At 54.9% G+C, this 27,101-nt stretch overlaps 2 protein-coding genes and 3 non-coding genes across 6 annotated transcripts in view; 4 read left to right on the top strand and 1 right to left on the bottom strand.

Moving 5' to 3' along the window:
• LASP1 (LIM and SH3 protein 1) overlaps positions 1-18,039 on the bottom strand; it is a 28,557-nt gene extending 10,518 nt beyond the window's left edge. The window contains exons 1-3 of one of the 2 annotated variants that reach the window (XM_041426427.1): positions 17,860-18,039; positions 11,967-12,061; positions 2,455-2,539 (exon numbers count right to left, since the gene is read on the bottom strand). In XM_041426427.1, the coding sequence (XP_041282361.1) occupies positions 2,455-2,539; positions 11,967-12,061; positions 17,860-17,928 (249 nt within the window). In that variant the 5' untranslated portion in view covers positions 17,929-18,039. Of the gene's footprint in view, positions 1-2,454; positions 2,540-11,966; positions 12,062-17,859 lie in introns of those variants that run through there. The other variant, XM_041426428.1, reaches the window with a different exon arrangement.
• Positions 18,040-18,328: 289 nt separating this feature from the next.
• Positions 18,329-18,400, top strand: TRNAC-GCA. Its single transcript has one exon. It is a non-coding gene; the product is annotated as a tRNA-Cys (tRNA).
• Positions 18,401-18,588: 188 nt separating this feature from the next.
• TRNAC-GCA lies at positions 18,589-18,660 on the top strand. The gene has a single exon. It is a non-coding gene; the product is annotated as a tRNA-Cys (tRNA).
• A 268-nt stretch (positions 18,661-18,928) lies between these two features.
• On the top strand, positions 18,929-21,158 carry RPL23 (ribosomal protein L23). The gene is made up of 5 exons (XM_041426568.1): positions 18,929-19,060; positions 19,273-19,356; positions 19,665-19,793; positions 20,598-20,711; positions 21,025-21,158. The coding sequence occupies exons 1-5, from the start codon at positions 19,048-19,050 to the stop codon at positions 21,105-21,107; spliced, it is 423 nt and encodes a 140-aa protein (XP_041282502.1). The 5' UTR covers positions 18,929-19,047; the 3' UTR covers positions 21,108-21,158.
• Positions 21,159-24,306: 3,148 nt separating this feature from the next.
• TRNAC-GCA lies at positions 24,307-24,378 on the top strand. The gene has a single exon. It is a non-coding gene; the product is annotated as a tRNA-Cys (tRNA).
• Positions 24,379-27,101: the final 2,723 nt, after the last annotated feature.

Genomic DNA, 27,101 nt, shown 5'->3' with positions numbered 1-27,101 from the left:
CCATACATCCCTGAACCTCCCAGTACATCTTGAGCATCCCTGAACATTCCTGAGCATCCCTGTTCATCCATGTTCATCCCAGTGCATCCCCACACATCCCTGAGCCTCCTAGAGCCTCCCAGTGCATCCCTGTTCATCCCAGTGAATCCCTGCACATCCCCATACATCCCTGAGCATCCCAGTGCATCCCTGAGCCTCCTTGAACCTCCCAGTGTATCCCTGTACATCCCTGAGCAGCATCCCTGAGCATCCCAGTGCATCCCTGAACATCCCTTAACATCCCTGAGCCTCCCTGAGCACCCCAGTGAATGCCTGAGCATCCCTGCACATCCCTGAGCATCTCTCAACATCCCTGCACATCCCTGAGCCTTCCCAGGGATGCACAGATGTTTCCAGGAGCTCCAACACCAAACCATTCCCCTGAGCCCGCAGGTCCCGTTCCTCTTGGGGCAGGAAGGGTCTCCCCTCTCTCTTTGGGGTCACCCAGGTTTGGTTTCAGTTTCCTGTGGGGCACCAGCCCCGGGCACCCAGCTCAGAGCAGCTGCTCAGTGACCTGCAGCCCTCCAAGGGCACCTCCAGCCACCCCTGGGAGGCGGACACAGAGCTGGTGACACAGGCACAGGCTCAGGAGGGGCTGGGGGAGCCCTCTGGAGCTGCTCTGGAGCCACCAGCCCCAGTTTGCCCAGTTTGCCCAGCTGGGCTGTGGTTTGCCCTCCGTCCATGGTGCTTTCCATGAAGGATGCTTCCCTCTGGAGTGTGGGATGCTGTCCCCATGCTGCCCAGGAAGGGGACAGGGCACCCACAGAGCTGCTGAGCTGGGAGAATTCCAGGCTGGAAAGATAAGGAATCACTGAGCAAGAAGCCAGTCCCAAGGGAGGGCAGATCCTCTGATAAATCCTGTATTTTTACCCTCCTAAATCCCACCCTGCTCCATCTCCCTTGGTTTTTCACCCTGCTGATGTTCAGGACACAGAAATTCAGCCCTAAAAAAACACCTATCAGCACCCCATGATGATGATGATGATGAGAATAATTTAACAAATTAATTAACCCCACAATTAATTTTCCCGTGGAGGAGCTGCTCCCTCCATGCCGTGACTCCGAGTGCATCCATGAGTTATCCAAAGGGAGCCAGAAAAAACCCTTCACACATCAAACCCTCCCCTTTTTGTCACCAGCACCGAGGTGACACTGGCTGGCACAGCAGGACAGGAGTGGCACTGCCACCCCCACACGGGACCCTCGGGCAGGAAGGGCTGTGCCCAAATTCCCCCCAGGAAAGGCTCAGAAAAGGAGCCCCAGGATGGGAACCTGCAATTTCCCAGCCACACGTGGGCTGGGAAAAGCAGCCTGTGGGCACCAGGGTGGCACTTTGGGGACACTTTTGGCCTCACAGGACGTGATTATCCAGCAGCTTCCCGTGAGTGGAACGGGAGGCGCCTCCTCGGGGACACAAATAGAGGGGACAGAGGAGTGACAAGGGACTGCTGTGGCCTGGCCCTGCCACCCACCCTGTCCCTGGCACCCTGCCTCTGCAGGTGTCCAGTGTCCTGATACCCTGTCCCTGTCACCCATCCCTGTCACTCCATCCCTGACACCCTGTCCCTATCACCCATCCTTGCAGCTCCTTGTCCTTGTCACCCCACCCCTGTCACCCCACCCTTGCAGGTGCCCAGTGTCCCATCCCTGTCATCCCCATCCCTGTGGGTGTCCAGGACCCTGTCCCTGCCACCCCATCCCTGCAGGTGCCCAGCACATTGTCCCATTATTGTCACCCCAGCCCTGTGGGTGGTGAGCACCCTGTCCCTGTCACCCCCACCCAGCTCCTCATCCTTGTCACCCTGTCCCTGTCACCCCAGTGTCCCTGAGCCTGGCAGGCCCCAGGAGCTGGGCACACCTGGCACAGGGGACAGTAGCCGAGCTGTGGTGACCAATGCAGGGAAGAAGAGTCCCCCTCCCTTCAGGGCTGTCTCCCCCCAGCTCCTGAGGGGCTGCGAGTCCCCCCTGGGCTCAGGAGAGCCCAGGCAGAGCTCAACCCCCTCCCCTGGCTCTGCTTTCATCAACAACAACCCAGGAGCATGCTGGAGACTCCAGCAGCAGCAGCAGCAGCTCCGTGGTTGCCATGGAAAAGCCACGGTGTCCCCTTGTCCCTGTCATCCCCCTGTCCCTGTCATCGCTGCGTGGACACAAATCCAGCCCCAGGCTGGGCTCAGCTCTGAGCCTGAGCCAGGGATCTGCTGGGCTGCTCCCAGGGGGAAGGGCTGGGAGAAAAGCTGAGCTTTGGGGACCCACAGTGGCCCTGGTCCTGCAGGTGAGGCTCCCCCATCCTCCCCCTCCTCCTGGATGCATTTCAGCTCCCCAGCTCCTGGCACTCTCAGGCTGATGGGAAGAGAAGGAAGAAGGTCAGAGCATCCTTCAGAGCAGGGCAGGCAGGGATCTGATGCCAAGGCTCACCTGGCTCTGGAGCTCACTCTGCTGCTTTAGGCGCAGGTTCTCGGGCGTGTCTGCCACCATGGTGAAGGATTGCTTCGGGTAGTGTCTGCCAAGGGAAGGACAGGGTTAATGCCACTGTCCCCTGCCCTGTTAATGCCACCGTCCCTGTCCCCACCTGCCCAGGTGCTCCAGCACAGCAGAGCAATTCCCACCATGGAATCCTGGAGTCATTCAGGCTGGAAAAGTCCTCCAGGATCATCGAGCCCAACCGTGTCACCCCAAACCTGTGTCCCCAAGGGCCACACCCGAGTGTTGAGAACATTCCAGGGGTTTTGTCCCTCTCCAGAGGAGCCAGAGCTGGGGACACAGCCACAGGGCTTGGCAGCTGCCATGTGGGATGTGGGTTTGCCCAGACAATGGGGTTTCTCCAACAATGGGGTTTCTCCCTGTGCACTCTCCCCCAGCGAACACTTTTCCCCCTGGGCTCTCTCCCAGTGTCACATTTATCACAAAAGAGCAAAAGCAGTGTTTTTCCCTCGGGGACAAAGTCATTCTAGGCCTGTGCAGAGTTTCAGGACAGACTTTTCCCTGTCCCCAAACAGCCCCCAGGGCCCTGTTAGCCCAGGAAAAGCTGCTGGCTCTGCTCCCAGTGCCTCTGCAGGGCCCAGGCTGAGCCTGAGCTCTCCCTGCAGAGCTTCCAGCCACAGCAGCCTCACACTGGGGTTTCCTGGTGCTGCAGAACGTCCCAATCCTGGCACAAACCACGGGGACAACGCACAGGAACGGGGTCAGGAACTCGGAAAGAGACTCAGGGAGGGTTCTGGGAGAAAGGAAATATCCAGTGCTCCAGCTGGAGGCTGCTGGCAGCCCTGTCCCAGCCTCCTGTGGCCGTTCCCACCTTGGAATGACACAGAAAAGAGCAGGGATAGAATCCCTGGGTAACAGGGAGTGTTCAAGAGGGTAAGGATTTGGCAATTTCAGCTGGATTTGGGGTCTCTCAGCTGCCAAGAAGGGGAAGAGTCAGTCCCAGCTATCACCCCCAGGCCCTGCATCCCCAAGGATGCTCCCGATGGATCCGGTCCCACAGCTCTGCCTGGAGCAAGAGGAGCATTTCCAGTCTGGCAGAGCCCTCCATGCCCCAGAATTCCCAGGAAAAGCCCTGGAAGGAAACCCAGCCCAGAGGAGAACTGGGAGATCCCAGATCACGAATTCTCCCTGGGAATCCCAGAGCATTCCCAGCCCTGTGAGGTGATTCCCAGCACATCTGCCTGGGGTTTTTACAAACCCAGAGGATTCTCCCTTGTGGATCAGCAGCACTTTTATCCAACATGTGAACACCCCAACATCCCCCAGGAGAGGGACACGGCCCAGCCAAGGGCAGAATCTCCTCTGGAACCAGAGCCCACAGAATTCACAGAATAACAAAATTACTGGGTTGGAAGAGACCTCCAAGATCATCGAGTCCAACCCAGCCCCAACACCTCAACTGAACCCTGGCACCCAGTGCCACATCCAGGCTTTGTCAAACACACCCAGGGATGGTGACTCCACCACCTCCCTGGGCAGAACATTCCAGAACTTTATCACCTTTCTGTAAAAAACTTTTTCTTGATATCCAACCTAAATTTCCCTTGGTGCAGCTTGAGGCAGTGTCCTCTGGTTCTGTCAGTGCTGCCTGGAGAGAGAGCCCCACTCCAGCTGAGCACAGGCACCTTTCAGGGGGGTGTAGAGAGTGATGAGGGCACCCCTGAGTCTCCTTTTCTCCAGGCTGAGCACCCCCAGCTCCCTCAGCTGCTCCTCACAGGGTTTGTGCTCCAGACCCCTCCCCAGCCTCCTTGCCTCCTCTGGACACACTCCAGCCCCTCCTAAATTGGGGGATGGCCTCACCAGTGACAAGTCAAGGGGAAGAATGACCCCCCCTGCTCCTGCTGGCCACACCATCCCTGATCCATCCCTGCCCTGCCAGCCGGGATCTCCCATTGCCATGGCAACCGCATCCCTGCCCCGGGCACTGATAACACCGGGAGGAGATCAGGCCCCAGCAGCCACCGCTGGCCAGCAGGGCTGGGAAAGGCAGAAATCCATCCCTGTGGAGCTCAGGAGAAGGGGAAAACCGCGGGAGGAGGAGGGAATTAAAAATAACCCGGAAAACAACGAGATGGATTGAATGCAGCGCTGTGTCCTGCTCCAGCCCAGCCTGGGGGAGCAGCAGACAGCCAGGGATGAAGCTGGGATTAGGTTTCCTTTGGATTTTGAGGAAATCTGGCAAGGATTTGAGCTCAGCCCTGAGTTAGCAGGCAGGAGGGATCTGTCTGTGCCGGGTGTGGGATGAACAAAATTCGGGATCCTCTCCCAGGACTGGGCACCACTTTTTCCCCAGCTCCTGGGAGCTGCTCCCTGGGGATGAGGCACTTCAGCCCTTCAGCAATTTGGGATCCTCACCCGGGATTGGGCACCACCTTTTCCCCCCAGTTCCCTCGGGAGGAGTTTCAGTCCTTCAGGGATTTAAGGCTGGAGGAGGAGGTGTGCTCTCTGCTGGAGGGGGATCCAGGATGGGATAAGGGATGGGATCTGGGATAAGACCCAGCTTTTGGTGGGTGTTGGGAGTGCTGGGCTGGTGCTGCTGTGGCTGCTGCAGTGCCCAGGGTGGGAGTGAGGAGCCCCAGCACTGGCCAGACATGGATTATCCCAGGGATTGATGGAGAGGAGCTGGGAGATCTTAGGAATGGAGCCAACAGGCTGCCAGGGGGGATTGGGCAGGGAACCTTGGGGTCTCTCCTCACTGCTGGCATCCCTCCATCCCTATCTCCCTGCCTGCAGTCTGCACACAATTCCCTGCTGGAATTGCTGTCCCAGGCACACACAGGGATGGAGGAGCTGCTCCGCAGGAGAGGGAGCAGGAAAACCCTCCCTGAGCTCACCAGAAGCCCAGGTGGAAACCTAAGGAAAAGCCACCTCTGGATGCAGCTGGAGAAGTGAGGGGAGACTCCTCAGGGGCTGCAGCTCCTCATGGAAGGGCAGCTCTGATCTCAGGGACAGGGACAGCACAAGGGAGGTTCGGGCTGGATTTTGGGAAAGGATTTTCCCTTCAGAGGGTGCTCAGGCACTGGAACAGCTCCCCAGGGGATGGGCATGGCCCTGAGGCTGCCAGAGCTCCAGGAGGGTTTAGACATTGCTCTCAGGGACAGGTGGGGATTTTTGGGGTGTCTGTGCAGGGCCTGGGGTTGCATTGATGATCCTTGTGGGTCCCAGAGCTCCAGGAATGTTTGGGCAACACCCTGAAACAGGCTAGGATTGTTCTCATCATCTTTGGTGGTCCCTTAAACTCAGGATATTCCAGGATTCCACACAGAACAGCGCAGGGCATGGCAGGGACCCCAAACACCTCGCAGGCAGCACCCCCACAACGGGAGGGACCCCTTTCCACCCTCAAAATCCCAAAAAATCCCCCAAAACCGCGGCTCCTGCTCCAGAGGAGCCCCGGGAGGCTGTGGCAGCCCAGACGAGGCGGCTTTTGTGGTGCTGCTAAATCAGGTCAGAGGAGTCTCCCCGGGCAGAGCTCCCGTCTGGCGCCCGCATTAGGGGTGGGCTGAGCCCGGCAATTCCCGGGGATGGAAATTCATCCCTCTGAGCCTGGCAATTCCCGGGGAATGGAAATTCCATCCCTCTGAGCCTGGCAATTCCCGAGGGATGGAAATTCATCCCTCTGAGCCCGGCAATTCCTGGGTGATGGAAATTCATCCCTCTGAGCCCGGCAATTCCTGGGTGATGGAAATTCATCCCTCTGAGCCCGGCAATTCCTGGGTGATGGAAATTCATCCCTCTGAGCCCAGCAATTCCTGAGGGATGGAAATTCATCCCTCTGAGCCTGGCAATTCCCGGGGAATGGAAATTCCATCCCTCTGAGCCTCACAATTCCCAGGGATGGAAATTCATCCCTCCAGGAGAAGGAGGGGGCTGAACTTCCATCCATTGCCCAGGGGATGGAAGTTCATCCCTCCCGGCAATTCCTGGGGATGGAAACTCATCCCTCCCGGCAATTCCCGGGGAATGGAAGCTCATCCCTCCCGGCAATTCCCGGGGAATGGAAGCTCATCCCTCCCGGCAATTCCCGGGGAATGGAAGCTCATCATCCCCGGCAATTCCCGGGGAATGGAAGCTCATCCCTCCCGGCAATTCCCGGGGAATGGAAGCTCATCCCTCCCGGCAATTCCCCCCCGGCAATTCCCGGAGAATGGAAGCTCATCCCCTCGGGAGAAGGAGGGGGCTGAGCACGGCAAATCCCGAGGGATGAAAGGTCATCCCTCCCACATTAGGAGCACGACAATTCCCAGGGGATGGGAATTCGTCCCTCTGAGCACAGCCATTCCCAGGGGATGGAAGTTCATGCCTCCAGGAGAAGGATCCTGCTCCCAGCAGTCCCATGGCCACCGAGTGATAAAGGGCTCCTATGGAGGCCACCAGCATTTCCTGCACCTCCCCAGGCAGGGAGGAAACTTCCACAGGGATGTCGGGAAGTGAATCCAGACATTTCTTCCCACAGCAGCACCGTGCCTGGTTTCCATGGGATCTGTATTCCCTGTATTTCCCACCTTCCCCACTCCACAGCAGGAGGGGGGGTTGGAGCAATCCCACTTTCAGACTGAGGTGAATCTCCCACCCCATTCCATCCCAGTCCTGCCCTAAAAGCAGCATTTCCCCCCAAAACCTCCCGTCCCAAGCAGCAGCGCTTGAGCTGCTGCCTTTGGAGCTTTTCCCAAGCTGGAAATGAGGATAAATCCTGGAACACCACTAAAAACTCCTGGGAGTGCAGCCTGGCATGGCCCAGCTGCTCTCCAGAGACAACTGATGGAATTTGGGAGCCCCAGGAGCAGACCCTGCATCCCCAACCCCGAGTTTGATCCCAAAAAACCCACAGATGATGTGAGAGCCGCCAGTGTTTGGAAAAACCTCGGGAGCTCTGAGTGTTGCTTATATTGAGGCTTTAAAGCAGATTTTGGCAGATGGATCCATCAAGGAGCAGCCCTGGATGCAAACATTCCCTGTCCCTACAGCTCCCAGGGGTGACAGCCACCCCCCAGCTGGGTCAGGGATTTGGGAAGGATTTGGGGAAGATTCAGCAGAGTTAAACAAAGGAAGCCATTGGCTGTGCTCTGCCAGGAGGCTCCGAGGTCACATCCTGCCTTTCAAAGGGCTGCTGCTTCTGGGGACGAGCTTAAAAAATAAACTGAGCCTTTGTCAGCACCGAAATCAGCCCCAGTCTGCAGAGATCCCACCGGGAATGGGCACAGGGGAGGGCTGGGATCCTCCCAGGGTTTCCAGGGAAAAGCTGCCAGGATGGCTGGGCCAGCCCTCCACGTGTGCAGCTGCTCCCAGCCCGAGAGCCCAGCACCACTGTGGAGAGCAGCATTTCTCCAGGACTTGTCCCAGTGTCCTGGTGCCAGGGCTGGAGGGGGCAGGAGAGGCCAATCCCATGGCCAGGCCCATCCCAGGGCTGTTTTGGGGCCAGCAATGGGAACGGGGATTTGCTCACCAGCTCTGCTCTTTGTGAGTGCAGCAGGATCCATCCCATCCCATATCCCCAATCCCACCCCCAATTTCCAGCAGGGAAACAACCCCAATCCCAAATCCAGGAACAGCAGCAGATCCCTGGGATCCCAAATCCCAGCTCCAGGAACAGCAAATCCCTCTGATCCAGCAGGGAAGGAATCCCAATTCCAAATCCAGGAGCAGGAACAGCAGCCCTCTGATCCAGCAGGGAAACAACCCCAATCCCAAAGCTGGGAGCAGCAGCAGTTCCCTCTGATCCAGCAGGGAAAGAACCCCAATCCCAACTCTGGGAACAGCAGATCCCTGTGATCCAGCAAGGAAAAAAACCCAATCCCAAATCCAGGAGCAGCAGCAGACCCCTCTGATCCAGCAGGAAAAAAAACCAAACCCAATCCCAGCCCTGGGAGCAGATCCCTGTGATCCAGCAGATCCCTGTGATCCGCAGCCAGAGCAGGCCCTTGGACAGGGCTGCATCCTGCAGGAATTGTTTGTCCCCAGCAGGAATCCCAAAAAGACAAAGCCTGGCCTTGGGCTGGCCCCAAGCACCAGGAGCAGCTGATCCCAGTGGCCCAGGGAGCAGGGAAGGAGCTCCTTGCCCAGGATCCTGCTCCTCTCCCCATCCCAGGCAGCTCCACCACCCAGGGGTGGCTCTGGACTGAATATTCAGTGCAGAGAATATCAGACTGAATATTCACCTTTGAGCCCTCCCCCAGGATTTTCCAGGTGGGATTTGTGCTGCACAGGGGGATCTCCCTGATCCCTCAGCCTCAGCACAACAAGTTTAATACATATATTAAAAAATTATATATGAAAAATTATATATATAATAAACAGATAAAATATTTTTATATATTTATAAAATATTTAATATAAAAATCTCTATAAAAATGTGTGTTTGGGAGCAGCTGGAGCCTGGAACTCCACCCTTGCCTGTCTCTTGTATCCAGCTTCCCCCCACTTTTCATCTGGAAAAGTCTCAGACTTCCCCGGATTTTCCCTTCTCCCACTTTTAGCTCCAAGTGCTCAGGCCAGGAGTCACTGAATGTCACTTCCAGTGAGCCACCAGTCCCTCCCAGTGCCCAGCTGGAGCCAAGGAGGGGACAGGGAGGGGGGTGGGGACCGTCCCATCTGCCACCAAGCCATTCCCACATTCTGCCACCAGCGGCCCCAAAGATTCCTGCCGGATTTATGGCTGGGGGAATGGCAGGGCTGGAGGAAGCCCAGCCCTCTTCCTCCTGCTCTCCCAGAAGAAAGAAACTCAGGAATTTGGCAGGGAGCCACGGGCTCGAACAGAGAGGACCCTGTTCGGAACAGCAGCCTCTTCCCTGCCAGGATAAACGTTGCTTTTCCACCCCCTTCTCCCGGGACAGAGGACCTTGTCCCTCCAAATCCAGGAAATTTGGGAAGGCTGGGCTCCTCCTGGGATGTCCCCAGCCAGGCACAGCGCTCCTGGAGTTTCTGCTGTCCCAGGATACTCGTGGGAGCAGCTGAGAAGGAAGAAACCCCAAATCCAAGCCTGGAGTTTTCCCTTTTTTCCACATCTCAACCCCCTGGAAAATCCTCCAGCAACTCCCAGCTGCCCCCTTTGCTTTTAGAGAGGGAAAACGGGAAGAACAAAGGATTTTGGGGGCAGTTTCTGTGCTCAGTGCCGGGCTGGGAAGGGTTAAAGCAGCAGCAGCATCAAAGGGAGCCCCCAGAGAGGGGGGTGAGAACCCGAGGTTGCGCAGACTCCTTGGAATGTCAGGAATTTCCCATTATTATCCCACTTCCCTAGCAGGGAGAGCACAAGAACAGGACCCTAAGCCTGGGGATGGGCAAATCCCACGGGCCAGGGGGGAAAGTTTTGGGTCAGGACATTCAGAACAGCTCGGGGGGGCTCAGCTCTGCCAGGCCAGACCCTCCCTGTGAGGTCTCTGCACACCCCAAAATCATCCCCCCCAAAGACAGAGCCCACCTACCTCAGCACACACATCCCCCCCCTCAAAAGACCCCAAAATTTCCTAATTTTCCCCCAAAAAACTGGAGCTCCAACAGTGCTGTTCCCCCACAAATAAATCAATTTATTTTCAACCAGTTATTTGTATTGTCACTCTGGTGAGACCCCAAGAAATGCCACTTCCCTGCCCAAATTGGAATTTAACGAATTTCCTCCCAGCCCAGCTGAATTTCTGGATTTTGGACAAGCTACAGCCACCCCCAGCACCCAACCCCATCAAAAACCACCTAAAAAAACCCCCGGAAATGGGAGGGCCTGGCCAAGCTCTGCTCTCACCACTTCTCCTTTCAGTGTAACTCAGAAGAGTAAATTTAAAGAGTAAAAGTAAAAACTTAAAGAGTAAAATCAGGAATATTGGGAAAAAATTAATACATTAATTATGTTCCCTAAGTTTCCTTCTAAGGACTGCCAGTGTATAAGGAGCAGCTACAAAAAATCAGATTTTCAAGCTGCCTTTTAGATATTAAGAAGCATTTTGGGTCCACAGGGTTCTTCTGGATAAGGGCAAAAAAAAAAAGGTTGGAAGGGAACATCCAGTGCTCAGGAACAGGTGGAAAGGGCCAGAAAAAAAAAGGGCCAGAGGAAAAAAAGAAAAAGGAAAGAGGAGGGAAAAAAAAAAAAAAAAAAGAAGGGCCAGAGGAAAAAGGGCCCGAGGGAGAAAAAAAAAAAAAAGAAAAAAAAAAAAAAAGGGCCCTGAGCTCTTGCTCCACCCTGCCCTACCTCCATCCCCCACACCAAGGATTTCACCTCCCAGGTTTATTTACCTTGGGATTCTTTCCCCGCCAGGAAATTCAGGTGGCTGCACCCAGCCCAGCCCGGTGAGCCCTGCACAAAGGGAATTTCTGGGTCTGTTCCCTGCACAAAGGGAATTTCTGGGTCTGTTCCCTGCACACAAAGGGAATTTCTGCCCTCCCCACACCTGCAGGGCACCAACACCTGAGAGCTCCTCCTGGGGTCAGCTCAGCCCAGCCTGGTCTGGGGTTTTAGTCCCTTTTTCCTGCTCAGGCTGGGCCTGGAGAGCAGCCCCCAGCTGGCACTGAGACCTGGAAAAGCCTGGTTTAATACTGGTACTAACTGGTTTAATATCAGTATTAACTGGGGGTGTTTAACACCAGTGTTAACTAGCTTACTATCAGTATTAGCTGGTTTAATACCAGTGTTAACTGGGGTGTAACCCTGGTTTAACATCAGTATTAATTGAGACCCCTCCATCCAAGGCTTCCCTCCCTTCCCAGAAATTCTGCAGATCAGCAGGGAAGGAGCTCCTGGAGAGCTTGGGGTGTCCCACGGAGCCTGCTCCAGGGTGAGGGCTGGAGTTGGAGAGAGGAATATCCAGGAAATCCCACAGAAAATCCCACAGGAGGATCCCCACAGCACAGGAGGACCCACAGTGGACCCCACAGGAGATTCCACAGGAGGATCCCCCAAAAAAATCCCTCAGCAGGGTCCCCGCAGAAAATCCCACAGCAGGGATCCCCACAGAAATCCCACAGCAGGGATCCCCACAGAAATCCCACAGCAGGGATCCCCCACAGCAGGGATCTCCAGAAAATCCCCCAGAAGGGATCCCCCACAGAAAATCCCCCAGCAGGGATCCCCCACAGAAAATCCCCCAGCAGGGATCCCCCACAGCAGGATCCCCTAGAAAAATTCCACAGCAGGCCCCACAGCAGGGATCCCCACAGAAAATCCCACAGCAGGGATCCCCAGAAAATCTTCCAGCTGGCCCCACAGCAGGGATCTCCAGAAAATCCCACAGCAGGGATCCCCCACAGAAAATCCCACATCAGGGATCGCCAGAGCAGGATCCCCCAGAAAAATCCCACAATAGGCCCCACAGCAGGGATCCCCACAGAAAATTCCACAGCAGGGATCTCCACAGCAGGATCCCCCACAGAAAATCCCACAGCAGGGTCCCCCACAGAAAATCCCACAACAGGGTCCCCCACAGAAAATCCCACAGCAGCCCCTGGCAGCGAGCACTCACGCGTTGCAGTACGGCTTCTTCTCGTAGCCCTTGTAGTTCTTCATGTTCAGGGTCATCTTGCAAGTCTCGCAGTGGAAACATGATTTGTGCCAGAACTGCAACACAAAACCCAAATCATCAGCTCCAGGGATCCCAAAACCCTGCTGGAATCCCACAGTTCCCACCCAGCATGGCGGCCACGCCACCTGTGACCCCAGAACCAAATTTTCCTTCTAAGAACTGCCAGTGCATAAGGAGCAGCTACAAAAATGGGATTTCCCAGCTCTTTTTTAGATATTAAGAAATATTTTGGCTCCACAGAGCTCAAGACCAGCCAGGAAAGGGGAGCACAACTCAGGGTCCTTCTGGATAAAGAAAAAAAGTTTGGTTAAAGGGAATATCGTGGTTAATTTAGGATCAAATCCAGTCTCTCCTGATCTTCCCAATGCATTTATCCCAGCCAGGGGAGGTTTTTTCCTTCCATATATCCAGGAATTCATGGCTAGGAAAAGCTCCTTCTGGAAGTGACACCTCAGCAGAGGGAACAGCTGTGTTTGAAGGTTCAAAGCTGCTGCTTTGGTTTTATTTTTTAATTTTTTTTATATTTTATTGCTGTTTGCCTGGTGCCAGCCAGAAGAGCAGGTCAGGTGAGGCTGCATGAGCCAAGCAGGAAAAGGTTCTCATGGGAAGCAGACACAGATCCAAGGTGAAAGACACAACCCCAAAAAATCTAGACCCTGACCCCACACCCTGGGCTGTGACAAACCCTAAAGGGGAGTTTAAAGGTTCTTTTTTAGGGCTGCTCCTAAAGAAATTATTCCCGCCTGGCTCTGAGCTGGGACAGGCTGGGAGGAGCCTGAGGAGAACAGCTCAGAGCTGGAGTTAAAGGTTGGATTTGATCATCTGGGAGTAAAATTATTCTGATTTTGTGATTCTGAGGTCACACAGACCAAGTTCAAAGTCCTGCCAGAGTCCAGACTCCCCTTTTCCACGGAGATTTGTGGGGTCTGGTGGGAATTCCCAGGGCCCAGAGAGGAATGGGAATTTCCTCCTGGAGCAAGGAAAGCACAGCCTGGAGCAAAACCTTCACCCCTGACAGTCAGCTCTGCCAGTCCTGCCCTAGGGCAACCCCCCAAAAAAACAAGGAAAACTCCACCAAAAGCCCAATTAGCAGCTCCAAGCACTAATTGGAGGACAGGCAAGTGTCCTTTAACACTCAGCCACCACAGCCAGAGTGCCCAGCTGCTGCTTCTTGCTGGGATTTCCACTCTAAAACCTTCAAGAAGCCGATTCCCCTCTCCAAGCCCAGCCTGGATCTGTGTCCCCGCAGGGAGCCAAGCCCTGCTGTCACCTCCCCTGGTGCCACACCCCGTGCACAAACACTGCCAGGCTCTGGGGACGTGACTCAGCCCTGGAGAGGACAATTCTCCTCCTTTTAATTGCCCTCAGAAATGGATTTGTTCCTCCCCTCTGTTCCAGCTCCTCCAGCTGCAGGGGCTTTGCTCCTCCATCCTTTCCCAGGGTGGTTTTGCCCCTTCCCAGCTTTTGGGCTCCTGGAGGATGGATCAGCAGCTGGATCCTGAGTTTTTGGGACTCTCCTGGGGAGTGAAGGGTCCTTTCCAAGCCCGTCCCAGCAGGAGCTGCCAGGGATGGCACCATGGATCTGTAGGGGTGAATTGAGAGGCAGCATAGCTCCAGAGTCTTCTCTTCAAGTAATATCCCAGCTCCCAGGAGGATCTGGCACAGCCAGCAGATCCCTGGGATCCAGCAGGGAACAACCCAAATCTGAGAACCAGGAACAGCAGAAGATCCCTCTAATCACAATCCCAAATCCAGGAACAGCAAATACCTCTGATCCAGCAGGGAACCCCAATCCCAGAACCAGGAACAGCAGCAGATCCTGCTGATCCATCAGGGAAACAACCCCAATCCTAAATCCAGGAACAGCAGCAAATCCCTCGGATCCCAATCCCAGCTCCAGGAACAGCAGCAGCTCCCTAGGATCCAGCAGATCCCTCTGATCCCAATCCCACCTCCAGGAACAGCAGCAGCTCCCTGGGATCCAGCAGATCCCTCTGATCCCAATCCCAGCCCCAGCAGGACAACGCTCCCAGGCAGGCTCTGCTCCCATCCCAGAGCATTCCCAGCACATTCCCACCCCAGTTCCCACCAGGGATTGCTCAGCAGGGCCATTCCCAGCCCAAGGCTCTCCCCAAGGATCTGGGAAGAGATCTAGGATCTGGGATCCCTTGGGAAGTGCCCATGGAGCACTTTTGCCTGTCCTCAGCCTCGCTGCCGCTCTCTGTCTCACAAACAGAGTGGAATTAATGCTGGATCCACAAAATCTGAGGCAGCACTAAAAGGAGGCTGGAGCATGGCTGGACACAGGGGAGCAGGAGTTATTTTGGCTTCCAGGAACGTTCTGCTTGCCCTGGAGAAAGAGGACAGGATCCAAATGGGGTTTTGGAGGAGGATGAACTCCCTGTGCTTCCCAATCCTGAGCCTGGAGGTGATCCCAGGTGCTCCCACATCCCAGCAGGCTGGACAGGATTTATTTCTAAGTGTGAACACACATTTTGGAAACTCTTCTGACTGACATAACCTCAGTGGAAAATCACAAATTTAAAGGAAAGCAGCTCTAAAACTTTCCAGGTTATCCAGGTGAGCGGGTCAGAGATAATCCATGCTGGGGAAATGAAGGATGCCTTGGATTTATAATCATGGAATGGACCTTCAACTCATCCAGTGCCACCTCCTGCCATGGACAGGGACATCTCCCACTGTCCCAGGGTGCTCCAAGCCCTGTCCAGCCTGGTTTTGGACACATCCAGGGGCAGCCACAGCTGCTCTGGGTCCCACCAGGCAAAGCTTTTGCACCACACCTGGAGTAAACCCACAACCTGGGGACCCCAGAACATGAGGACAACACCCAGAGGAACCCCCTGGGCTGGAGGAGACAAGCCCTGGGTGATGCTCAGGGCCCTGCTCAGCTCGGGGTGAGCCCAGCCCAGCCCTCGGGTGTCACTTCCCCTGCGGAAACCAGGGCCAGCAGTGGCACTGTCCCCGTGGGGGCAGGGACAGCAATGTCCCCAAAGCCACTCGGGGCACATAAGGGCTGCGGGGAGGTGGTGATGCTCTGGGTTTTCCATCAATCCCAAAGGGAAGTGGAGTTTCCCTGGTTCTGGAAGCAAAGCCACACCCCAGACAGCCTCAGGTTGGGGCTGTCCCCTCCTCCTGCCAGCACGGCCTGGCTGTCCTTTGGACTCTACCCGGGAAGGCAGGGAAAGGGAGAGGGGACAGGGAGAGTGGCTCCAGGGGCTGGAAAAAGCAGGGACAGAGAGGGGAACTCCAAGCAGGGATAGAGGCGCTCCAAAGGCTGGGAAAAGCAGGGACAGAGGCACTCCAAGGGTCAGGAAAAGCAGGGACAGAAAGAGGGACTGCAAGGGCTGGGAAAAGCAGGGCCAGAGGAATTCCAAGGGTCAGGAAAAGCAGGGCCAGAGGAATTCCAAGGGCCAGGAAAAGCAGGGCCAGAGGAATTCCAAGGGCCAGGAAAAGCAGGGCCAGAGGAATTCCAAGCAGGGACAGAGGCACTCCAAGGCCTGCCCATGGTTTTATGGGAACTGGGGCAGCATTCCGGGAAAAGGGCAGCCGGAGGCGCTCCGGGGCGGGGTGAGCAGCACCACGAGCGGCCGAGCCTCGGCTCTTAGGAAGAGGAAGTGGGTGAGGAGCCCGAGGAGGACAAGATGGTGACTGCGGGCTCCTGCCTGCCCCCCACAGCTGGAACAGACCCTCCCCTGCTCCCCACAGCTGGAACAGACCCTCCCCTGCCCCCCACAGCTGGAACAGACCCTCCCCTGCTCCCCACAGCTGGAACAGACCCTCCCCTGCCCCCCACAGCAGGAACAGACCCTCCCCTGCTCCCCACAGCTGGAACAGACCCTCTCCTGGAGTTCACAGAGCCCAGGAGCACCAGGGAGCCAGGGCTCATTCCCTTCCCTGCCGGCAATGCTGGGATCCCCCTTCCCTCCCAGTCAGCCTCAATGCCGACACTCCCCTTCCCTCCCAGTCATCCCCAATCCCAGCACCCCTTTCCTCTTCCTGTTAGCCCCAACCCCAACACTCCCCTTTCCCTTCCAAATATCCCCAACCCCAGCACTCCTTTTCCCCTTCCAGTTATCCCCAAACCCTTCCCTTCTAAATATCCACAACCTCCAAACCTTTCCCTTCCAAATTTTCACAACCACCAAACCCCTTTCCTTTCCAAATATCAACAGTCCCAGCACTCTTTTTCCCTTCCAGTTATCCCCAATCCCCCCTTCCCTTCCAAATATCCACAACCCCCAAACCCTTCCCTTCCAAATTTTCACAATCCCCAAACCCCAACACTCCCAAATATCCACACCCCCAGTACTCCTTTTTCCAAATTTTCACAATCCCCAAACCCCCTTCCCTCCCAAATATCCACACCCCCACCACTCCTTTTCCCTTCCACTTATCCCCAAACCCTTCCCTTCTAAATATTCACACTCTCCAAACCCTTTTCCCTTCCAAATAACCACAAATCCCAAACACCTTTCTCCTCCAAATAGCCACAATCCCAAACCCCTCTTCCTCTCCAAAAATCTACCACCGCCAAACCCTTTTCCCTTCCAAATATCCACAACCCCCAAACCCTTTTCCCTTCTAAATATCCACAAACTCCAAACCCTTCCCATCCTTTTATCCACGTCCCCCAAACCCCCCTTCCCTGCAGGTATCCCCCAACCCCTTTTCCCTTCCTATCATCCCCAATCCCAACAGCCAGCAGCCCCTGGAGGCTCTCAGGGCCCAGAGCCACTCACAGCCCCAAATCCCAGGATTTGGGGGTGATAGTTCAGCCCCGAGCCATTCCCAGCCTCAGGAAGAAGCATCATCCCTTAAAAATGCGAGCAACAGGGTCTGCCGGAGCTCAGGAATGCCGCTGGAGAGCGGAGCGTTCTTCCCAGTTACTTTTTTTAGTCCCTAAACTGGTTGTCCCAGAAGCCTGGGAGAGGAGGGGGAGGAGAGTAAAGGAAACCCCATGGGAAGAGCAGCGAGAATGGAGCCCCAACATCACCTTCCCCACCTCCAGCTTCCACCAGAGCTTTGGTTTTGAGGGGAAAATATTCCAAAAAAAAATATTCCAGGTTAAGGGAGGCAGCCCCGGAGTGTAAGGATGGGATTTTGGAACAGAGAAGTAGCAACTGGGATGGAAGATTTGGAAAAAAAAAAAAAGAAAAAAAAAAAGGGGAAAAAGCTCGATAATGGAAACCAGATGAGGTCCCCGGCTTCAGGGAAGCGTTAACTGTTGCTTTCCTTGGGCCTCCACACGGATGTGCTGCCTTTGAATGGGAGATATTCCAATAAATAGAAATATTTGCTATGGAAGGAAGAGCTGGGGATGCTCTAGAGCCCCCAGGGCAAAGAGCTCCATCCCTGTCCCCTCCCTGGGGCTCCCTGCGGGACCCTCGGGACACCGGGGGCTCCTGGGACCCCCAGGACACGGGGTGGGGGGAGCGTGGAAATACCCCCAGGAAAGGGGGGTGGGAGGAACACAGATCCCCTGGGGTCCCCCAGGACAATGGGGTCCCACTGTGAGGGGATCCAGCGTGGAAATACCCCCGGGAAAAGCGGGGTTGGGAGTGGGAAGCGTGGAAATATTCCCGGGAATAGGGCGGGGGGAGAGCCGTGTCCATAAGGAAGTGCCACCCGCGGAGGGGGGGGGGGGGGGGGGGGCTGGAATGCTGCCGAAGACCCCCCAAAAAACCCCAGAACCCCGTAGAAAACCCGCCAGGAATAGGGGTGAGGAGAAAAACCATGCCATCCGGAGGCGATCCTATGGGGAAAAACCCCAAATCCTTGTCCCACTCCCCACGTGCGACCCCGCGGAGCTCACCTTATCCAAGCAGTTCACCTTCTCCGTGGGATACACGATCTTCCCGCAGCGAGCACAGTTGGGATTCATGGCGGAAAACTCGCGTGGAGGGAGGGGGGAAAGGAAAAAAAAAAAATCACACCCACCCTCCTCCGCCGCCTTCTTCTTCCACTGAGCCGCCGCCCGCGATGTCGCGACTTTAAATAGTCGGGAAGGGGAGGAGGCGGCGGGGAAAAGGAGAGGGGAGGGACCGCGGGGGTGGGGCGCGCACCTACGCGTGCGTGCACACGTAACGCGCGTGCGAGCGGGGCGCACACCCCTAGGAAGGCAGCGCCGAGCCGAAACACCCCTAAAAAGGGCTAAAACACGGCAAAAAAAAAAACCTAAAAAATACAAGAAGTTTACGTTGAGGGCGCGGCGGGATTCGAACCGGAGGGCTGTGGGTCCGCGGCGCCGGTAGAGGGGACTCCGGGCGGCACACGCGGCGGGCGGGGGTATAGCTCAGTGGTAGAGCATTTGACTGCAGATCAAGAGGTCCCTGGTTCAAATCCGGGTGCCCCCTCAGAGAGTATTTTTAATATTTTTGCGCTTTTTTCCCGTTTTTTTTTGTCGCTATTTCCGGGTGATGGGGGTGTTTGAGGCGGGCAGGCCGCATTTGCGCGCGCAGTCCCCGATCCATGCACAGAACAGCGAACTACGCAGGCGCGGAGTGAGCTCTAAATTATCACCCAGTGGCCGACTTACACCAGTGGGGGTATAGCTCAGTGGTAGAGCATTTGACTGCAGATCAAGAGGTCCCCGGTTCAAATCCGGGTGCCCCCTTGTTTTGCTTTAGTTTTTTTCTTTTTTTTTTCTCCCTTTATCCCAACTTTTCTCACTCGAATTATCCCTGCTCCCTCCTTCCATCCCTGCTCCCTCCTTCCGTCCCCGCCGCCCCCTCTCAGTGGTAGAGCATTTGACTGCAGATCAAGAGGTCCCCGGTTCAAATCCGGGTGCCCCCTTGTTTTGCTTTAGTTTTTTTCTTTTTTTTTTCTCCCTTTATCCCAACTTTTCTCACTCGAATTATCCCTGCTCGCTCTTTCCGTCCCCGCCGGTGCTCCCGGTACCGGTGAGGGTGTCGCGTTTCCCGCCGCCGCTAGGTGACGCCGCGCGCGGTGCGAGGCGGGGCGGGCGCGTCACGCGACATCCGCCGCCTCTTCCGGCGCCAAGATGTCGAAGCGAGGTGAGGCGGGCGCCGCTCTCCGCCACCATCCGGCTCCATCCGCCGCCATCCGGTGTCCCCGTGGCCGCCCCGGCGCAGCGGGGACCCGGCGAGAGGCGTCTGAGCCCGGGCGGGAGCGGATGTCACCGGTGATGTCGCCCTCCCCCTCCCCGTGAGGCCGCGGCCGCTCCGTGAGGCGGTACCGGGCTCTTAACGCTCTTCTCGACCCGCAGGACGCGGAGGTTCGTCCGGGGCCAAGTTCCGCATCTCCTTGGGTCTCCCGGTGGGGGCCGTGATCAACTGCGCCGACAACACCGGTGAGTGCGGGGCTGGAACCGCGGGGCGGCGGGAGGGACGGCCCGGGAACCGGGGGAGCCCCTCGGGAACCGGGGGAGCCCCTCGGGAACCGGGGGAGCCCCTCGGGAAAGGCCCCCTCAGTAACCCGAGGGTGAGGTGTTCCCTGCATTCCCAAACCTCCGTTTTCCTTCGGGAATCTCTCGCTGGGCCCGTGGTAGTGGCAGCGCTGTGGGGTGTCCCTGCAGTGGGACGTGTCCCCGGCTGTCCCGGGATCACGGCGGTGCCGCTCCCCGCTATCCCGGGATAACGGCGGCGCCGCTCTCCGCAGGGGCCAAGAACCTCTACATCATCTCCGTGAAGGGCATCAAGGGCCGCCTGAACCGGCTGCCGGCGGCCGGCGTGGGTGACATGGTGATGGCCACGGTGAAGAAGGGCAAGCCGGAGCTGAGGAAGAAGGGTGAGTGGCGCCGTTGCTGTCCCGAATTGTCGGGGACAGTCCCCGGAGAGTCACCGAGTCATCCCCCCCCTTCTCTAAAGCACTCGTTGGGTCCGTGCCGTGGCTCAGGGAGTTGTCGTGGAAGGGCAGAGCAAAGGCGCCGCTTTTGGGTGAAGTGGCAGCTGCTGGTGCTGTTGATTTCAATCAGCGGTGGGACAGAGGGTTTGGGAATCCTGGAATGGGCTGGGTGGGAAGGGACCTTCCATGCCATGCGTGGGCAGGGACACCTTCCACTGCCCCAGGTCGCTCCAAGGCCTGCCCAGCCTGGCTTTGGACACTTTCAGGGATCCAGGGACAGCCACAGCTGCTCTGGGTAACCTGTGCCACGGAGGAATTCCTTCCCTAAATCCCTTCCTGAGTCCAGCTGTCCATCAGTAATAGGGGAGTGATGTCACATGGATCTGTAAAATTAAAAATTATGGAATGATTTGGGTGGGAAGGAATCTTAAATCTCATCCAGGTCCACCCCCTGCCATGGATTTGCTCCTGCTCCAGAGGAGTTTTTGCTGAATATTGTTTGTGAATTAATTACTTCAAAATAAAGGTGCAAAAGTGGGAAACCCCTGGATTTTCCAAGTGTAGATGCAGCTACAGATATTTCATGGTCAGTTTTAAGGGGAGTGTTGACTATAAAATGTAACTTTTTAGTAAAACACGCAAATACAAGGTGCAAAACAAAACCCACCCCGAATCTGGGTTTGATTCCTGTGGGATCTGTGTGGAATGTGTGTTCATCCTGAGGGCTGTGACACTTTTTCCTCCCAGTGCACCCAGCGGTGGTGATCAGGCAGCGGAAATCCTACAGGAGAAAAGATGGGGTGTTCCTGTACTTCGAGGACAACGCAGGAGTGATTGTAAATAACAAAGGGGAAATGAAAGGTGAGCTGGGGAATTGTCCCCCACGGGGGGGTTGGCACTGCCACGGTGGGGAAAGGACTCAAGATTCCCCTCAGAGAGTGGAATTTTGGCTGGGAAATGCTGCCCTGAACCATCTCTGAGCTCTAAATCACGGAATTCCAGAATGGTTTGGTTGGAATGGAGCTCGAAGCTCATCCCAGGGACATCACTATCCCAGGGTGCTCCAGCCTGGCCCTGGACATTTCCAGGGGCAGCCACAGCTTCTCTGGGAATTGCATCCCATCCTCTCAGGGGCCGGCCTCACTGTCCCTGTGGTGTTGTCCCTGTTTTCCAGGCTCAGCCATCACAGGCCCCGTGGCCAAGGAATGTGCAGATCTGTGGCCCAGGATCGCCTCCAACGCCGGGAGCATCGCCTGATCCCGATCCTGCCCCTGGCCAGGGACACAAAATAAAACTCCTTGTACCAACTGCGTGGTGTTTTCATTCCAAACAGGAGTAGGGGGTGTTTTTATGGAGCTCCAGCTGGAAAATGGGATTTGGGGGATTTAACAGTTGTTTTTCAGGCAGGTTCCTGAAGAATCCCTGGCTCAAATTGTAGTGATCCTGAATTGATGAGGGGAGCTGGGAGGGGTCTGTGCCTTTGCGCTGAAGCTCCCAGAGTTGGAGAATTCCCGGAATTTTCTTCCAGAATGAGCAGTTTAACTGTTCAGAGTGAAACAGTGTCTGAGGCTGAGCTGCAGGAGAGGCACCTGAGGGATGTCCCTTGGCTGGGGACATGGGGGGGCCACTGCTGTCACCTGGGGAGTGGCTGGAGCTGAAGCCTCGGGGTCAGCTGGGAACCTGCAGGAGCAGAGTGGGAAGGGATGTCCAGGGAAGAGCTTGGGCTGTTTGTGGTGTTCTGGAGCAAAAGGAGGAATGGTCTGGGTGGGAGCTGTGGGGGAACCTCATCCCCGAGCCCACAGGTGACAGTGGGGTGGCTTTGGGGCTCTGGCTTTGGGGCCTGGAATGCCTGACCCCCAATCAAGGGGCAGGAAAAGGGGGCAATTCCCACCTCCAGCTGGCACTGAGCTGTTCCCTGCTGCACTTCTGGGGATTCCTGATGATTCCGTGCCATTCCTGATGCCTTTTGTGCCACTCCCGATGAATTTGTGCCACTCCTGATGTTTCTGTGCCATTCCCGATGTTCCTGTGCCATCCCTGATGCCTTCTGTGCCACTCCCGATGCCTTTTGTGCCATTCCCGATGTTCCTGTGCCATCCCTGATGCCTTTTGTGTCATTCCCGATGTTCCTGTGCCATCCCTGATGCCTTTTGTGCCACTCCCGATGCCTTTTGTGCCATTCCCGATGTTCCTGTGCCATCCCTGATGCCTTTTGTGCCATTCCCGATGCCTTTTGTGCCACTCCCGATGTCTTTTGTGCCATTCCCAATGTTCCTGTGCCATCCCTGATGCCTCCTGTGCCACTCCCGATGAATTTGTGCCACTCCTGATGTTTCTGTGCCATTCCCGATGTTCCTGTGCCATCCCTGATGCCTTTTGTGCCACTCCCGATGAATTTGTGCCACTCCTGATGTTTCTGTGCCATTCCCGATGTTCCTGTGCCATCCCTGATGCCTTCTGTGCCACTCCCGATGCCTTTTGTGCCATTCCCGATGTTCCTGTGCCATCCCTGATGCCTTTTGTGCCACTCCCGATGTCTTTTGTGCCATTCCCAATGTTCCTGTGCCATCCCTGATGCCTCCTGTGCCACTCCCGATGATTTTGTGCCACTCCTGATGTTCCTATGCTATTCTCGATGTTCCTGTGCCATCCCTGATGCCTTTTGTGCCACTCCCGATGCCTTTTGTGCCATTCCCGATGTTCCTGTGCCATCCCTGATGCCTTTTGTGCCATTCCCGATGCCTTTTGTGCCACTCCCGATGTCTTTTGTGCCATTCCCAATGTTCCTGTGCCATCCCTGATGCCTCCTGTGCCACTCCCGATGATTTTGTGCCACTCCTGATGTTCCTATGCTATTCTCGATGTTCCTGTGCCATCCCTGATGACTTTTGTACCATTCCCGATGTTCCTGTGCCGTTCCCGATGTTCCTGTGCCATCCCTGATGCCTTTTGTGCCACTCCCGATGTCTTTTGTGCCATTCCCAATGTTCCTGTGCCATCCTTGGTGCCTTCTGTGCCACTCTCCATGATTTTGTGCCACTCCGGATGTTCCTATGCTATTCCCGATGTTCCTATGCCATCCCTGATGCCTTTTGTGCCACTCCCTATGCCGATTGTGCCATTCCCGACATTCCTGTGCCATTCCCGACATTCCTGTGCCATTCCCGATGTTCCTGTGCCATTCCCGATGTTCCTGTGCTGTTCCCGATGCCTTTTGTGCCATTCCTGATGTTCCTGTGCCGTTCCCGATGCCTTTAGTGCCATTCCGGATGTTCCTGTGCCATCCCTGATGCCTTCTGTGCCACTCCCGATGATTTTGTGCCACTCCGGATGTTCCTATGCTATTCCCGATGTTCCTATGCCATCCCTGATGCCTTTTGTGCCACTCCCGATGCCGTTTGTGCCATTCCCGATGTTCCTGTGCCATTCCCGATGCCGTTTGTGCCATTCCCGACGTTCCTGTGCCATTCCCGATGCCGTTTGTGCCATTCCCGACGTTCCTGTGCCATTCCCGACGTTTCCGTGCCGCGGTCACAGCGGGAAGGCAGCGACACCTCCTGGATTCAGCAGCACCATCCAAGGGAAGGCTGCACAAACCCCCGGCCCTGCTTTGGGCGAGGTTTTTAAACCTCTCTGACCCCTCCCAGCAGATTCCTAGGTATTTCCGGATATTCCTAGATATTCCAGAGCCGGCTACAGGCAGCAGAACCAAACTTGGCCATGGATTTGCACATCCCGAGGGTCGCTCCCTCTGTTCTCCACAGGGTTTTGGAGCAGGAGAGGGCCTGTGGATCATTCCCTGGAGCCCTGGAAGGGCCCAGCGCTGCTCTGGGTGTGATCCCAACATCCCAAACCTGCAGCTGGAGGGGATTTCTGTCTTCCCAAGCAGTGACCATCATTCCAGAGGTGGAGGTGATGCCTCAGGTTTTAATTTTTTTTATTTCTGTAGTTCTGGCCTCAGTTCTAGCTCAGCCTTCTCAAGGCATCACAAGGACCTGCTCTGTGTAAGGAACCACCCCAATAAAACCCCAATAAATCTGCTCTTGTGGATCAGTTTTGACATTCCTGCTTTGTGAAGGATTTCTCCACCGCTTCCAGAACTGGATTAAACATTTTGGGGGGGAGGGGGGATTTTTGGTGATGCAGTAATTCCTGAGCCAGGCTGGGCACACCCTGAGACCAAACAGAGCCTGTGGTGACATTTTGAAGTCAGTGCTGGAAATGTTCCTTTCCTTTGGCCACATTTGGGTTTTTTTTTAGATGGACTCAGGTGGGAATTCATTACCTGCCTTACCAGGAGCGTGGTGAGAGCCCTGGAGGGAGGGCTGGGTGTGCCAGGCAGGGCTGAGAGCAGCTGGGATGTGACAGTCAGCCCTGGAATGTGACAGAGCCACATCAGTGGCCACAAGGAGCCTCACCTGGCCACAAGGAGCTCACCTGGCTCACCTGCCCAGGTGGGGGTATAGCTCAGGGGTAGAGCATTTGACTGCAGATCAAGAGGTCCCCGGTTCAAATCCGGGTGCCCCCTCTCTTTTCTGTGTTTTTATCCCCAAAAATGTGTTTGGGAGCCCGGAATTCCCAGGTTTTCCCCCCCATGAGCTATGTGCAGGCCTCCCGTTCCCAGCAGAGCAGAGCAGCATCAAGGGATGTTGGTGAGGAAAGGGAGGAGGATTTTGGGAGGATGTGGATTTTGTCCTGGGGTTAATCAGCAGAGCTTTGCTGGGATGGTAATGAGTAGGGAATTCCTGCTGGGAATGCCCATGGAAAGCAGGGGGTGTAGCTCAGAGGGAGAGGAGTGCACTTGTGGATCAAGAGGTCCCTGGTTCACCCCCTCTTTTCTCTTCCTTTTCCTCTTCCTCCAACCTTCCTGCTGCCCAAATCCTTTGGGGGAAGGTTGGGAAGCTGCTGAGGGATGTTGTGCTGGGCAGGGAATGTGGGGTGGGAGCTTTGGTGGGACCACCAAGGCCTGGAAAAGTGCAGGGGCTGTGCACTGGGCGAGGAACCACTCACAGGAACTCCTCACGGGAAATCTGGGGCTGCCTGAGCCTCCCCTGGGCTGAATTCTCTATAGGGAGAAATTCTGGGAATAACGGGGAAAACTGAACCTGGATCCGGGTTGGAATCCGGGATGGGAGAAAACCAGGACTGGATCCAGGCTGGAATCTGGAATGTGGGAAAACCAGGACTGGATCCAGGATGCAATCCGGGATGGGGAAAACCAGGACTGGATGTCGGCTGTAATTCGGAATGGGGGAAAACCGGGAGTCCTAAAAAATCCTTGAGGATGTTTTTCATCCCACCATGTCGGTCTGTTTTACGCATCCTTTGTTTCTTCTTGGCATCTGTGTGTGATCCATCCCTGAGTTTATCATCATAAAGAGAATCTCTTGTATGCAACACACAGAAGTCAGGCATGCCATCCAAAAATTGCTCTCCTGTGGTGCATGGAATCAGAAATATCCCCTGAGAGGTAACTTTGCCTTCCCTAGGACGCTTTTAGAATTCTTGTGTGGCAAAATATCTCCAATGTGCCCTTGAACGTGATGTAGCAAAGGGTGTTCAAAGCACCACTTTATGACTTGTCCAGTTTTATTTTAGGAATAAACACTGTAAAATCCAGCTAAGAGCTACGGAAACGGGATGGTTTCAGCCCTTTAGAATTGACATGTATATAAAATGTCATATCAGGTAATGGGTATGAGATCCATGACCCCGTTTGCAAGGGTGGCCTAAACCAAGAGCCAACAGTGCTGCACACACAGGTTCAAATTTTGATTGTGAAGTGTTATCACAGGGATATTAAATCTTCCTTTACAGCAACAAACCTTGCCTGATTCACAGAAGAGTCGCATTTTAATTCAGTTTGTTTCTGAATTTGAACAGTCTGTAATTCTGTTCCAAATTATGGTGTGGCCACAGCGGGAACTTGAATGAAGCTGAAACCAGCAGTATTTGGGAAAACTGGAATATAATGATACTTCTGTTCATACTTTCTGCAGGCCTCCCCACTGTCTAGGGGGAAACTTTTAAGAGTTGAACCTGAACATGAAGATCTGGTTTAGTTTTTTTTTTTTTTTAACCATTTGTGAATTGATACAATTTTTTTTATTGTGTTCTAAAGCTGCATTCTCTTGCATGAAACTGGCATGCAAACATAAATAAGTTGAGCAAAGCTGGAGATGAATACAAAAAAGAATAGTAGCTTCATTGTAGGATGTTCTTAAAATCTGATCTTGCTGGCTAAAACCATCTTGGTGCTTTAATAACACTACACTTAAAATTCAGAAAAGAAAGAATGAAAGTAAGATGCTTCTAAAACAATTCATTGTAAGACAAGGCATAGTGGTTAGAATGAGAATAAATACATTTCATTAATTCATGTCTCAAGGTAATTAAAATTAATCACTGTTCGATGCACTGAATTTTATCCCAAGAGTTTTTGTTCATTTTGATGAACAAACTAATGAAATGCTGTGTAATTAAAAGATGGAAGTGGTCCCATGGAGGATAGACTTATAAATAGGTTGAGGGAGGGATTCTCCACATGAACAAAGGGTGGGCCCATCAGTTACTGCTGAATATTGCCATGGTCTTAATGCAACACGTGGCTCAGGAAACCTGGGACTGGTTATGGCCAGGAGCAAGCGTGGCAGAGAAGTGAGGAAATCCCTTTGTGTGCTGTGGCAGCTGTGGGCTGTCACCAGCAATGTGAGCAGGGCAGCGGGCAAGGCGTGTGTGCAGCAGCTCCCCCAACACCTCCAGCTGTCATAAAAAAGCCTTTGTAAGTCAGCTCTGTGTCCCTTAACGTGATGGAGGTCATTGGGCTAAGCTTAGTAGGAGCTCTGGTATTGCAGAATTGAGGCAATGAGGCCTTTTGGGTTTTGCTGGTTGAAGCCAAAAGAGTTGCATGCTTCAGTTTCAATCAGTGACACTTGGCAGGTCTGAGTGATGCAGCTGGAGGAGCTCCAGCACTGTTGGACTCTCAAGTATGGGCAGTAATTGCTGCTGGCCTCAGCCTATTTCTTACCAGGCAAAACACGCAGTTTGGTGGTTTTTGTCATAAAGCTGTATTTTACTTAGAAAACCACAACAATTCTTTGTCCTCTGAGGATTGTGGAGCTGCATTTGTGCCCTTTTGATGGGGTTTTCTGCTCCAGCTTTTGCTCTTGGATTGACTGTGCAGGTTCACAGCTGCTGGGTAAGGACAAGAGGAGCTTGGGCACAGACACCGTGTTGGTGTAAGCCCCCAGC

This window comes from Onychostruthus taczanowskii, unplaced genomic scaffold, assembly GCF_017590055.1.
Source record: "Onychostruthus taczanowskii isolate IOZ18803 unplaced genomic scaffold, ASM1759005v1 scaffold91, whole genome shotgun sequence".
Taxonomy (NCBI): Eukaryota; Metazoa; Chordata; class Aves; order Passeriformes; family Passeridae; genus Onychostruthus; species Onychostruthus taczanowskii.
This window is presented reverse-complemented; position numbering and strand designations above follow the sequence as displayed.